The sequence below is a fragment of the Sinocyclocheilus rhinocerous genome, unplaced genomic scaffold (assembly GCF_001515625.1).
Source record: "Sinocyclocheilus rhinocerous isolate Xijiao unplaced genomic scaffold, SAMN03320098_v1.1 scaffold127, whole genome shotgun sequence".
NCBI lineage: Eukaryota > Metazoa > Chordata > Actinopteri > Cypriniformes > Cyprinidae > Sinocyclocheilus > Sinocyclocheilus rhinocerous.
This window is the reverse complement of record NW_015664685.1, coordinates 189,655-202,231: the sequence shown is the minus strand read 5'-3', so window position 1 is coordinate 202,231 and position 12,577 is coordinate 189,655. Positions and strand designations below refer to the sequence as shown.

General features: G+C 36.1%; 3 protein-coding genes across 3 annotated transcripts in view; 2 read left to right on the top strand and 1 right to left on the bottom strand.

Moving 5' to 3' along the window:
- The first annotated feature begins 1,259 nt into the window (after positions 1 to 1,259).
- tmem141 (transmembrane protein 141) lies at positions 1,260 to 5,650 on the top strand. The gene is made up of 5 exons (XM_016541103.1): positions 1,260 to 1,393; positions 2,977 to 3,043; positions 4,170 to 4,253; positions 4,430 to 4,537; positions 5,087 to 5,650. Exons 1-5 carry the CDS (start codon positions 1,340 to 1,342, stop codon positions 5,155 to 5,157), a joined length of 384 nt encoding a protein of 127 aa, XP_016396589.1. The 5' UTR covers positions 1,260 to 1,339; the 3' UTR covers positions 5,158 to 5,650.
- A 531-nt stretch (positions 5,651 to 6,181) lies between these two features.
- slc25a35 (solute carrier family 25 member 35) lies at positions 6,182 to 9,816 on the top strand. The gene is made up of 5 exons (XM_016541104.1): positions 6,182 to 6,838; positions 7,328 to 7,393; positions 7,676 to 7,828; positions 9,196 to 9,330; positions 9,422 to 9,816. Exons 1-5 carry the CDS (start codon positions 6,467 to 6,469, stop codon positions 9,590 to 9,592), a joined length of 897 nt encoding a protein of 298 aa, XP_016396590.1. The 5' UTR covers positions 6,182 to 6,466; the 3' UTR covers positions 9,593 to 9,816.
- Positions 9,817 to 11,433: 1,617 nt separating this feature from the next.
- The window catches only part of rangrf (RAN guanine nucleotide release factor), a 5,254-nt gene continuing 4,110 nt past the window's right edge, over positions 11,434 to 12,577 (bottom strand). Inside the window, exon 6 of the mRNA XM_016541101.1 lies at positions 11,434 to 12,331. Coding sequence (XP_016396587.1) covers positions 12,220 to 12,331 — 112 coding nt within the window. The 3' untranslated portion in view covers positions 11,434 to 12,219. The remainder of the gene's footprint in view (positions 12,332 to 12,577) is intronic.

Genomic DNA, 12,577 nt, shown 5'->3' with positions numbered 1-12,577 from the left:
GTTTCAGCGATGACTCATCTGAACGCCTCTGATTGGCCATTGCATTCACAAAGTCAACAGAATCATGTGTGATTGGTTATAATGCACAACACTGTAAAAACATGTAAAAAGAATGATGATGCAACATGAGCAGATCATGAGCAAATTTAATGCTGCAATCAACTTTTCTTTTCATTTTCATTTTATTTGTGACAGCCGTAATGGATTTCGTTTAACTGTGCAGTGGCATTTTTGTCCTAAGCCTCCTAATTTCCATCCTCTGGACAGTGCCTTGCCCACCCTTACACACACTTGCCTATGCATGTGCTTATGCACTTGTGCACATTAATACTCAGTGTTTTTATTTTTAAAATGTGCTGATATCTAAATGCTAACCCTACAGCCAGACTGCAGTGGAACTCAGACAGAAAAGTTCCCATAGACAGAGAGAAACTTCCAGGCATAAGCAAACAAATCTGTGAGTTTGTCTTGACACTTTTTCTCAGACTTAAGATGTAACCACTGAATCATCACTTCATTTAATGCTAGCTATCATTTCCTTTTTAATCCAGTGGAGGATGTGAGACTGCTTCAGCCTGTTTCGTTTAGTTGGTCTAATCTTGAATGGACAAAACATCAAAACAGACCTCAAAGGGATAGGTATGAATTGTGTAACTAGTCCATGTTTCATAAGGAATAGAATTGATAATTTCTCTAAATAATCTATAACTAATCAATTTATAGCTATAATTTGAAACATTCCTAATAAAATCCATTGACAGCCCTATCTGATTTATATCTGATTTATTAAAATATAATACATTTATTAATACATGTTATATTGAGAATTTTAATTATTGTCTTACGTATGAATACGTGTACTGTTACACCCCTAATATATATATATATATATATACACACACACACACATACACGTTTTTTTTTATCTTTCAGAAATGTCCAAAGTCAGCAAAGAGGAAGACAATGCCAAGTACCATCACAAACCAAACTCGCATAACAAATGGTGGACATCTACCAAAATCAGTGTTTAAATAAATGCATGTTTACTTTATTTAAATAAAAAAAAATGAATGCATTTCAGAAGTTTCCTTCTCAATAATAAATAAAAAAATTAATGTTTTGTGATTATTTTATTAGTGCCCTGCATTATTAATGTGTTTGTGTTCATTCATAAAGTGGATTAACGTATCCAGTCCATAAGAGGTCACTATAGAGAGTCTGTAGCTCGTTACTCATTTCACATTTTCTTCGCTGCACATGCGGAAGTTTCACAACAATAACAAAGCGAAGCTGAAGGTTCCATACCAGTTTGCAGGTTATAGCCCATAATTATTGCAGGATGGTCAATCTCGGTCTCACTAAAGTTGATGATGCGGTTGTAGCAAAGCACCCGGTGCGTATACTGTATATCATAATGCGTGACTGCTGCTTGACTGATGTGACATTTTCACCATCATTTACTGCCATAAATGTAATTCATAGAGGAGTCCGGGGCATGTTGTCACTCTGTTTACTCCAATGAAAACCACTTTATGTACAGACACATAATGAACCAAAGGAATAAACTCTTATTTCCACAGTTCTTGCCTATTAAAAATGATAAAGTTATAACACAATGCAAACCAGCAGTTTATTGACAATTAATTAAATGATTTGAGACGAATACATTTTTAGTCTATGAAAAAAAAGTAAAAGTAAAAGAAAAGAAACAGCCATTGTCTACAAATATCTGTATTTAAAATTTAGGCTAATGGCTTTCCAGTTAGCTGTATACAGTAAACATACAGAACACGTGTTGTCCCAAATATTTTGACATTTATGAAAAATACTCTTCAGATTTCACAGTTCAACCTCTTATTCAAAGTCAACCGTCATTATATATTTGATTTGTCTGAGCGCATACTGAAGTTTTAGTGGAAAATGGACTTGATGCTTAACAATGAAATGTATGAAACCATTATACAAAACTTCTGCTAGAGAAACACATTTATGTCAAGTCACCTTTATTTATATAGCAGTTTATACAATACAGATTGTCAAAGCAGCTTTACAGTGTTAAACTGAAAAATACATGTGCTGATAATGCAAAAGGACAATAGAAAAGTCAGTTTTTCAGTTAATTTCGGTTCATCATTGATTCAGTGATGTCATCATCCAGCTCAGTTCAGCTCTCTTCAAATAGTGTCTGTGACAGTATGGCACAGAAATTGTGTCCCCAACTAAGCAAGACAAAGGCGACAGTGGCAAGGAACCAAAACACTATCGGTGACAGAAATGGAGAAAAAAATCCTTGGGAGAAACCAGGCTCAAGTCGGGGGGCCAGTTCTCCTCTTGCCAGACGAAACCATCAAGGTGTGGATTAATTCTAGGCTGCAACGCAAGTCAGATTGAGCAGAGGACTCGTCTGGTTTCCGTGGTCTTGTGCCGATGGCCGTCGAGGTGACAAGGTCTCCCATCGGTGACAGAAATTGAGAAAAAACCTTGGGAGAAACCAGGCTCAGTCAGGGGGCCAGTTCTCCTCTTGCCAGACGAAACCATCAAGGTGTGGATTAATTCTAGGCTGCAACGCAAGTCAGATTGAGCAGAGGACTCGTCTGGTTCCCGTGGTCTTGTGCCGATGGCCGTCGAGGTGACAAGGTCTTTGCAGGGGATCGGTCTCTGGGGCTCATCTAGTTGACATGGTCTCCGCTGACATTCAGGGCTGTAGAGGTCGTCTCTAGATGCTGATCCACCATCTGGTCTGGATATGGACTGGATCTGGGTGGCTATGGTGACCTCGGAATAAGAATGAAATAGACTAATATTAGCATAGATGCCATTTTTTTCCCGGTGTAGTCAGTGGCATTTATGCTACTAGGCTTTTGTTTTAAAGGCAAGGCTACTGAGATATAGCTTAGCTCTTGTGACAACTAGCCCCAGTCTCCCCTGAGCTTACATCACAATAACTCCATAGTGATGATATTTCATTGTCCTCAGGGTTTGCAGCAGTACGCCGCTTGTCAGTCTTACGCCTTTATGAAAGGCACAGCAAGCTTCATACTGGGTTAGTGTCATATTCACATTAAGAGGTTGTGTCTGATCATTATGAACAATTAGTGTTTGTGAAAGTAAATGACAAATAAGACTGCTTTAATATCTTTTTGGTAACGCTTTAGTTTAGGGACCAATTCTTACTATTAACTAGTATTAGCATGTATATTACTAGCATACTGTTTATTAGTACTTATAAAGAAAAACATCAATGCCTTATTCTGCATGACCATATTTTAGAACCCTTAATCCTACCCCATACCTAAACTTAGCAACTACTTTACTAACTATTAATAAGCAGCAAATTAGGAGGTTATTGAGGCAAAAGTCGTAGTTAATCGCTAGTTAAAAGTGAGAATTGTTCCTTAAACACAGTGATTAAAGATTTTTGCTAAAGTTCCTTTGTGAATTAGATTTTTTCTACTGAGAAAGAACAAAATAGTACACTCTAAAAAATGCTGGGTTAAATACAACCCAGTGCTGGGTAAAATAGGGACAAACCCAGCAATTGGGCTGTTTTGACCCAGCGGTTGGGTTAAATGTTTAACCCAACCTTCTGGGTAGTAACCCAACCACTGGGTCAAAACAACCCAATTGGTGGGTTTGTCCCTGTTTTACCCAGCACTGGGTTGTATTTAACCCAGCATTTTTTAGAGTGTAGTTGGGTTAAACATTTAACCCAACCGCTGGGTCAAAACAGCCCAATTGCTGGGTTTGTCCCTGTTTTACCCAGCACTGGGTTGTATTTAACCCAGCATTTTTTTAGAGTGTAATCTTACATGTGTGTTCTCTAGAGATTCAAAAGAAATCTAAACAGTGTCTCATACTCAGATTTGCAAAGATACCTTATCAAATCCAAGATATCAGTATGAACTCAACTATTTTTCTTCAAATCCTTCCTGGTCAGTTTATCTTGAGTTATGCCATCCATATTAATTTTTGAATCTGTACTTTGGTGTATGTAAATGTCTCATTTGCGTTTGACTTATAAGGAACTTTGGAGGAAACATCTGAGACAAATTTACTTATATGAAATATATAGAGTGTGAGCTGTGAAAATACAACCTCTGATTAGTTTTATTTTATTAACTAATTTTGTTCTTTTGGCTTTGGGTGAAAATTTTACACCTCTCAACCAGGCACAGCTGGTTTATTTTTTGCACAGCGAGTACTTCAGAAAAGAATCCCATATCCCCTTCAGTGGAACCTTCTAGTGTCTATTGGTAAGCCTGATGCATTTTCATCATTATCATGCAAGACAAGACTCATAACACACAATTAAATACACTGTTTGTGTGTGTGTATGTGTTATAAACACAATATGTTGGCTTAATGCAATATAAAAAGAAAAAAAAAAAATTCATGTGAGTTAAGCTGCTTTCTCTTTTGGTCTGTACAGTTTCGTCCTCAGTATTCAGCTATTCAGTAACTCGCTGGGAAACCATGAAGTGCTCAGACTTGTGGTTATTTCTTGAGACAGGAAATGTTCCTGACAGAAACTCTCCTAGTAAGTATTTACTAGTTTGCTTGTTTCTTTTTAGTAATTAAAAATGATGAATGGATAGATTAATCTTGACTGAAATATTAACCTTCATTTGAACAGAAACTTCTCTTTTTTTAGTGGTTGTGTAGGTCTCAATCTAGGGCTCATAAAATACCTTGTGCCAATTGTGGCATTGAGCAGTAAATAATTCACTCAATTTTGACCGGTACATTAATGTCTCAGAATCTATTTGGCGACATGGACTTAAGTATTAATTTATTCTTTACCAGCTGCCATTTACAGCGAGTACAAAATCTTTGATAATGTACAGTCAGCCTGTCATCACAAAATACACTTTTCCAAGGTAAAACAATCTCTCTGCTTCTTGGAAGGGTCCTGAACACCCTGTAAGTGTTTATTTTATGATAATGAGGGGATGACTGTACATTTTAATCTATAGGTTTTATGTCTGCTTTGATCCCTGATTTGAACAGACTGTCTTCAATTGTTTTGTTATATTTTGGACTTCATGACACAGGAATCTGACCATTTGTTTCTTTACTATACACTTAGAGGAAGAACCACAAACTCCTGCAGCACCTGCAGATCCCAAAGTCACACGATATGGGGATGTGATTGAATGAGCTCAAACCTTTGTTTGCTTAATAGTCTGAGTGGCCAATACGAAGACTCTTTATTAATTCATTTCAGGAAATGGCATCGAGTGGGTGATTTTAGGAGGATGTTTAGCTAAACTAAAAGTGTATTTGGTTCTGGTTATAAAACTATCTTTTAATATATGGTGTATGTGTCAATAAATATTCATAACAAGAATCGCTATGCTTTATCATCTGGCTTACTCAATCAAATGTTCTATGAAAGGAGTCATCTAGTGTGATGAAGCTGAAAAAAAAAAACATTTTGATTTTAGTTGGTGAGATACCATAGCCAAAATTAACTTGCAGTCCACCAGACTAGGATCAAATGTTGCCATTTTTAAGTAGACAGAGGAGCTTTTATTCTCAGAGTGTACTGGCTATAATGCTGAAAAAGATGAGAAGGGTGGAGGAACAAAAAGACTGATAACATCATAGGAAAGTGCTGTGAGTTGCTGTCAGCTTGAACCGAAGTCCCAGGAATGTGGATAACTGATAAATTTATAGGTTGGTAACATTACAAGCTGGCAATAAACTTGTTATTAGTTACTTTTGTTGTATGTACTTTCTTAGTAGTTTAATAGTTTTTCCACAGTAATTTATCTTTCTATACATTAGCATTACTATTTCACATTTATTAAACATTGATAATTAACAATGATACACTATTTTAACATACCCTTGTTACAGTGTAACACAAATAAGTAGAACTCCTGAGTAATATTAAATAACAGTATGTACATAGGATTAAGGTTTAGTTTAGGGTTGGTTTCTTGTAATTATGTGTAATTTACTGTTATTAAGTATATGTAACAAGAACATTGTAAAATTAAGCGTAACCGTTACCTTATATTCTTTACACAGTGAAGCTTTGTGTAATAACACAGTAGGGGTGCACATCAACTGCCTGAAGGTGTCACTTGACGTTATTCACAACCGTCCAATCAGAGGACATGTAACAAAGGCTGGGGCAATGTCTCTGTTTTGATTGGTTAAGAGGTCGGGCCGGGATGAAGGACGCGCCCCGGCGAATGCAGTATGACATTCATACTCAGCAGAATTTCCACGAGCATCGCATGACTGGGAGGAGGATTACAGAAGATACGCGTCTGCTTCTTACTGTAACTGTAGAAAAATGACATTGTAAAAGTATGTGTCAGTTATCTTAGCAAGTGCATTATTAATAAGCTCTTTTATTCGCTGGCTGCTAAAAAAAAGTAGACCTAGAGTTTGTTGTTTAAAGTGAAATCAGAGCTTGTACATCACCTGCTGTTTCCGGGAATTCCGCGATTGAAACATGGATTTCGTTCTCGGCGGAGCCGCTGCGTGTGGCGCCTGCTTTTTTACAAACCCTCTGGAGGTGGTCAAAACTCGAATGCAATTGCAAGGAGAGCTGAAAAGCCGAGGAACCTACCAAGTGTATTATAGAAATGTGTTTCACGCCTTTTACACGATAGGCAAAATAGACGGACTGGCTGGTCTTCAGAAAGGTTTGGTCCCCGGGTTGGTTTATCAGTTTTTTATGAATGGGGTCCGGCTGGGGTCTTACGCCATCATCGAGTCCTTGGGCTACATTCACACGGACGGAAGGGTCAGCGCTACCAAGAGCATAGTGTCCGGGGCCATTGCCGGTGTGGTGGGCGCTGTAATGGGGAGCCCGATTTACCTGGTGAGTACCGAGAATTGTCTCTGTTTCTGTCTAGTAAACGACTGATTTAAGCACGTGTTTAGTGACGGCCAGTGCGGTCACTCTGAATATCATCAACGCGTAAAGTAGAGCTGTCAATTACAAAGAGAGCACAATGTTGGAACGCCTTTAAAATAGCCGCTATACGCAGATCTGTGACCTACATCATGAATTGTATTTTATTGCTCCAAGTTCCCTCGTCGCTTAGCAACCGTAAACAGACTAATGTACTCTATAATTAGGAGAAACTATATTATTATAAATGATTGTATGATTATTATAACAACGTTATAAAACATGTGATTATTTATAAATATTTCAGTATATTCAGAAATAGTTGCTTTTGGGTTCCATTCACTGAAAGTAGATTATTTTTACTGCCAAGGTCCAAAATGGACAAAAAGCACCAAGTGGCTTTAGTTTACCAGCTGTTTAACCACTTTCTCACTTTCTATTTGTTATTTCCTTCAGGTAAAAACACATCTCCAGTCTCAATCCACTTCCTCTATTGCAGTTGGACACCAGTATAAGCACAGGGTAAGTTAATGGTCACCTCACAGAATCATCTGACATGACATCAGATTTATTATTTTTTTCTTTGAATGTGACTTGAGAACTTTGATCTTCAAGTTGACTGATCCTAGGGTTGTGGAGTTTTTTTTTTTTTAATGTTAGATCCCATCACATTTGTGGTAATGTACAATTAATGTACAAAGTGTGGTTTTGTTTGCATAACAGGAACCAGTTTGAATCTAAAATCACACTGCGACTGTTTGTTATACATTTCTTTTACATATCTTTGCTTTTTCTTTGTGTCAGGGAATGATGCATGCTCTACTGGCCATCCACAAACAGCATGGAATTCTGGGTTTGTGGAGGGGTGCAAGTGCGGCAGTCCCAAGGGTCAGTGTGGGGTCAGCTGCTCAGCTTTCTACTTTCTCTGCCTCTAAAGAGCTGGTCACTGACCTACAGGTGAGCATAGGATATTTCACTTCAGCTGGGAGTTATTCACACTGAGAATAGAAGAGAGGGTTGACACCTATTCTTACAGACGCTAGTTAAGCTTTTCCCATAAACTGTTGAGATCAACACCTGTTAATAAATAGTTTCAAAACACTGTCTGCGTAAATTAGCCCTAGCGATCCAACTCAGTCATAATATGTCTGTGTAGGACAGTACAGAGGCCAGTGTTTTAGTTAATCTGCTTTTTTATATTTTTATCATTTAACACATCTTATTAGAGATGTTAATTTAGCCTTGGACCCCATTAAATCAAACGTTTTGTCTTTTAGTCATTAATGTGTGTTAGCTTTGAGGTTATCAATATGTTGGTACACTAATAAAAGTTGACAAAACAAACATTAAAAGGTAAAAGGTAATACACAGATATAAACGCATCTTTCTTTTCATGGAAAATGGACCAAGACTATTAATGGCTTGTTTCCATGGGTATATACATATTTTTATTCAATAAATCCCATCCCCCCACCTCAAAACACCTGCCGTGACTAGAAATATTGTAGATAATGTTCTACAGTAAACTACCAGCATGCCCTTTGACATGTCCTGCCACATCTTCCTGTTTTAAAAGAAAATATGTCAACAATGGAAAGACAGTTGTGTCATGAAAAACATGTTTTAAGCAAACCTTGTATTTAGGGCATTGGGCTATGCCATTGCTACAGTTAATTTAACACTTGCTTGATCATAGCTAACGAAATATATATTGTGTGTTTGATTGGTCCAGACGCTACACTACTACTAGGGATTTTCATATTTTAGTTACTAGTAATTTATAAAGCAAAGGGAATTGAATATGAATACACCCACCTATAGTTTAACCATTAGGAAATGGCAAAAATAGATTGCTTAATGCAGCACAATAAAATGATCTAAATACAAAATAAAGATCAATATTTAGGTGTTTGTCATTTTTGTGACAAAGACCAACAAATGAATAGAAGGTATTGGTATTCTATTCGAAAGTCATGAGAAACTGTTATAGTTTGCTTTATACATTTTTTGTATAAATACTGTATATAAAAGTATTATTGGGCTTTCTGAGAATGACCTCAGAATTGAAAAAAAATAAAAATGATTTCATAGGTGTTACAAATCTACAAAAACAAACTGCACCTGAAATCACATAACAGGTACAGTTTTATCAACATCATCAGTTCATAGAAGAGTGGAAAGGAAGTGTGGCAGGAAAGCAGCATGAGTACATGATGACAGAACTGCCATTTTTGGGAAATCTATACCTTTAACTGTAGAAGTACAGTCTCAATACAGTGACATGTTTTGTTAGTAATCTGTGTTGTTTTTTTCTGTATTTGTAGGTGTTCTCTGAGGGCAGCTGGTTAATAGCTCTGAGTGCTGGTATGATCAGTAGTGTAGTGGTTGTATTAGCTATGACTCCTTTTGATGTGGTCAGCACTCGACTCTACAACCAGCCTGTGGACCATGTGGGCAAGGTGATCTCCTACCAAGCTGTCATCATTGTTGAAATTGATAAAGCTGGTAAAAAAAGGCATTAATCTCTTTCTCTGTACTTTTCTCCTGCAGGGCATATTGTACCGAGGTTTTGTGGACTGTTTCTCTAAGACGTTGAAGAAGGAAGGCATGTCTGGTTTGTATAAAGGTCTCGGAGCCTCCTACTTCCGCATCGGACCTCATACCATCCTTTCCCTACTTTTCTGGAATGAATTGCGCACTTTGTACCATAGCTACGGTTAGCGTCTCGCTATTACCTGCAACAGCAAAATATCAATAGTGTTTCCCTGATTTGGTGATTAAAGAAGCAATCGAGCACTAAGGTATGAAAGGTGCTTGCTATATTGTGAATATAGTCACAGCTAAAAGTTGTCATTAGACACAACGTGCAGCAGAGTGCTCATTCCTTTTATAAAATTGTTACTACATACTAAATATATATTTTTTATTAAAACATTATTTTATTAAGCATTCATATGGCAGCCTTCCACTAGAAGATTTAGGTAGCCAGGACTGGAATTATCATTTTTTTCAAATAAAAATAAATAAATAAAACTCAATTAGAATGTACTGTATGTAGCAGGATGGAATATTTACTTGATCATTATGTTGTTATGCAAACACACTCCAGTGAATATGCATATGGTTTTATAGAGACAGAACACATGTACACTTCTGTTTAATTATGCAAATTAAGTTCGTGAATTCCTGGTTCTGATTGGCTTCACATGTTCCAAGGGTGTTGATTGTTAACTGAATGATTAATTTGCTATAACTACAAAGTAGTACCAACTTATTAACCACATTACAGTTCAGGATGACTTCATCACATTTTTTTTTCTGAAGTTTTGCATCTTGGGAAAGATTCGTGAATTCCTGGTTCTGATTGGCTTCACATGTTCCAAGGGTGTTGATTGTTAACTGAATGATTAATTTGCTATAACTACATAAGTAAGTACCAACTTATTAACCACATTACAGTTCAGGATGACTTCATCACATTTTTTTTTCTGAAGTTTTGCATCTTGGGAAAGCTACTTAATTGATAGCATAAGGAAGCAGTTTTGCACAAAATTATTTTATGTCATTCATTTTTAAATCATCGTTTTAAAAAAATACACTTATTTTTTTTACTTTTGACCCTTTCCTAAAGAATAAATGTAATCCGCTACATCAGAATCACATGGTTGAACAAATTTATTTTACTCTACTATTAATCACATTATGTACTGTAAATGTTTAGTTCTCACACAGAGATTGTGTAGAACGACTGTAACACAACTGTTTTTTTCCATTTGTTTTTTTTCTTTGACTTTGACATTGACAACTATAATTATTAATCATGTTTGGAAGGACAAAGACTTACTTTTGAGTAGTTAGAAGTTGGAATGAAGTTGAACTCCATCTGACTGGTTAAAAAATAACAATAGCATTTTCTCAACCTTTTTTTTGTGTCTTGTTTGTCAATGCCTTTAATGTAAGAATGTCTACTTTGTTTCAATTGTGGTTCCTTGGGTGGAACATAAATTTACAAAGCAACCGATATAAACCTTATCACTTTTGGTTGTACAATTAACAGTTTCATGTCATGTTCTTAAATATTCTTTGAGAACATGACATCATTTGCAAAGAATATTAGGACAATAAGACAATTAGGAGAATAAGACTATTATGGGGGACCGAATAATGGTCACCATTTGCCTTACATTACATGTGCTGTACTGAATGAGCTGTTTGATGCTTTAGAGAAACTAATGTAACATTAAATTATTTACTAAGAGATTTAAATTATATAGGTACATAATGGGTTTGTAACATAATATAATAAATAATTTGAGAATAAACTATTTTTAAAAGAAAGACTTGTGTTTTCTATATACATGACATTAACACTGCAATATGTTGTCTTTTAAGTACAAATACACTACTGATAATCTCAGATTAAAAGTTTTTTGGACACTTAATTCACACTTAGAAATGTCTGAATGTCATTGTATTAATCAAACCAACAAGTGGCATTAAGGAAATAAGCCTAAACATTTTTTTTTTTTTTTACTGTTAATCATCTGGTCCCAAGGTCATTTTTAATGCATTTATGAAGAGTTTTCTATAGGTTTACAAGTGTAGTTCATCAGATTAACTATGGGCATATTCTACTTGCATCAAAATACATTTTGTTTTCATTTTGATCCCTGTACCTATAGGTTTATCATTTACAACCTTGTTGTGAAAGGTTCTGATTGTGCTATTTTTTAAATAAAGGCCCAAAATTATACATTTCTTAATAGTGCTTACACTCTTTCAGAATGATAGGCAAGTTAAAGATAAGTGAGTTAAAGTGTCTTACATTTCAGAGTAACTCAGGAAAACCTGAGTTTCAACATGGAGTGTCAGTTAAGTTGTTAAACATTAGGTTTGTGGTCAAATAATGGAGATGTTTGAATCTGCAAACAAAAGACAATGATGACTGCAAACATTTAAGAGAACCACAAGAAAACTCCAGAGAAATTTTACTGAACTAAATATGCAACAAGTTGAGTAAACACCGGATTTCAAATGTGAGTCAGTTTCAGGAAGACAATGTTTTCTTATTATAAAATTTTTTTTATTTTTGCTTTTTACCAGTAACTCAAGATTCTCTATTTGTACATCCTCACTTATGAATCAGACAAATGCTAAGCCTTGTACTTGCACTTCAAAGAAAAAAATATTTTATAGAGGCTCTAGCTTTCTAGCTGTGTTTTAGCCAGTTTAACCTGTTAACGTTTTTTAATCTGTTCAGTCACTGTAAAGGCATAACTGTAAAAGCCTCTGGGAAAAAAAAGCTTTTTAATGGAAACCAACTGCATTTAAATGTGTACGTGAAGCATCTACCCAAACACTCCAGGGTCAAGTAGACAGAATGACTGCAGAACACCTTTGAAGTCCTGTAGTGTCCATGGTACAGCAGCCACATTTTCAACGGCACTGCTGCTGAGGGGACTGAGAGAGAAGATTTAACATCAAACCTCTTGCTCTATACATATTAGGATCTTGATTACATTTCAACATCTATTAAAGGCAGAGTAAGTGATTTCTGGTAGCCAATGTTGATATTTGAAATCCCCAAAACAAACACGCCCCTACCCCAAAAGGGTCTTGCCCCTATTTTGATAGCTCCGCCCCACATATACGTACGCAACCCAGGCAACGATTAATTCTGTGAAACAAAGCAAAACCAATGTTACA

What these genes read in the sequence shown, in the direction of transcription:
- tmem141 (XM_016541103.1), top strand. Translation starts at nt 1,340, where the DNA reads ATGGTCAATCTCGGTCTCACTAAAGTTGATGATGCGGTTGTAGCAAAG. An exon ending in CGGTTGTAGCAAAGCACCCG is followed by an intron (nt 1,394 to 2,976) that starts GTGCGTATACTG and finishes CATTGTCCTCAG; the next exon opens with GGTTTGCAGCAGTACGCCGC. An exon ending in CACAGCAAGCTTCATACTGG is followed by an intron (nt 3,044 to 4,169) that starts GTTAGTGTCATA and finishes CCTCTCAACCAG; the next exon opens with GCACAGCTGGTTTATTTTTT.
- slc25a35 (XM_016541104.1), top strand. Translation starts at nt 6,467, where the DNA reads ATGGATTTCGTTCTCGGCGGAGCCGCTGCGTGTGGCGCCTGCTTTTTT. An exon ending in TGGGGAGCCCGATTTACCTG is followed by an intron (nt 6,839 to 7,327) that starts GTGAGTACCGAG and finishes TATTTCCTTCAG; the next exon opens with GTAAAAACACATCTCCAGTC. An exon ending in AGCTGGTCACTGACCTACAG is followed by an intron (nt 7,829 to 9,195) that starts GTGAGCATAGGA and finishes CTGTATTTGTAG; the next exon opens with GTGTTCTCTGAGGGCAGCTG.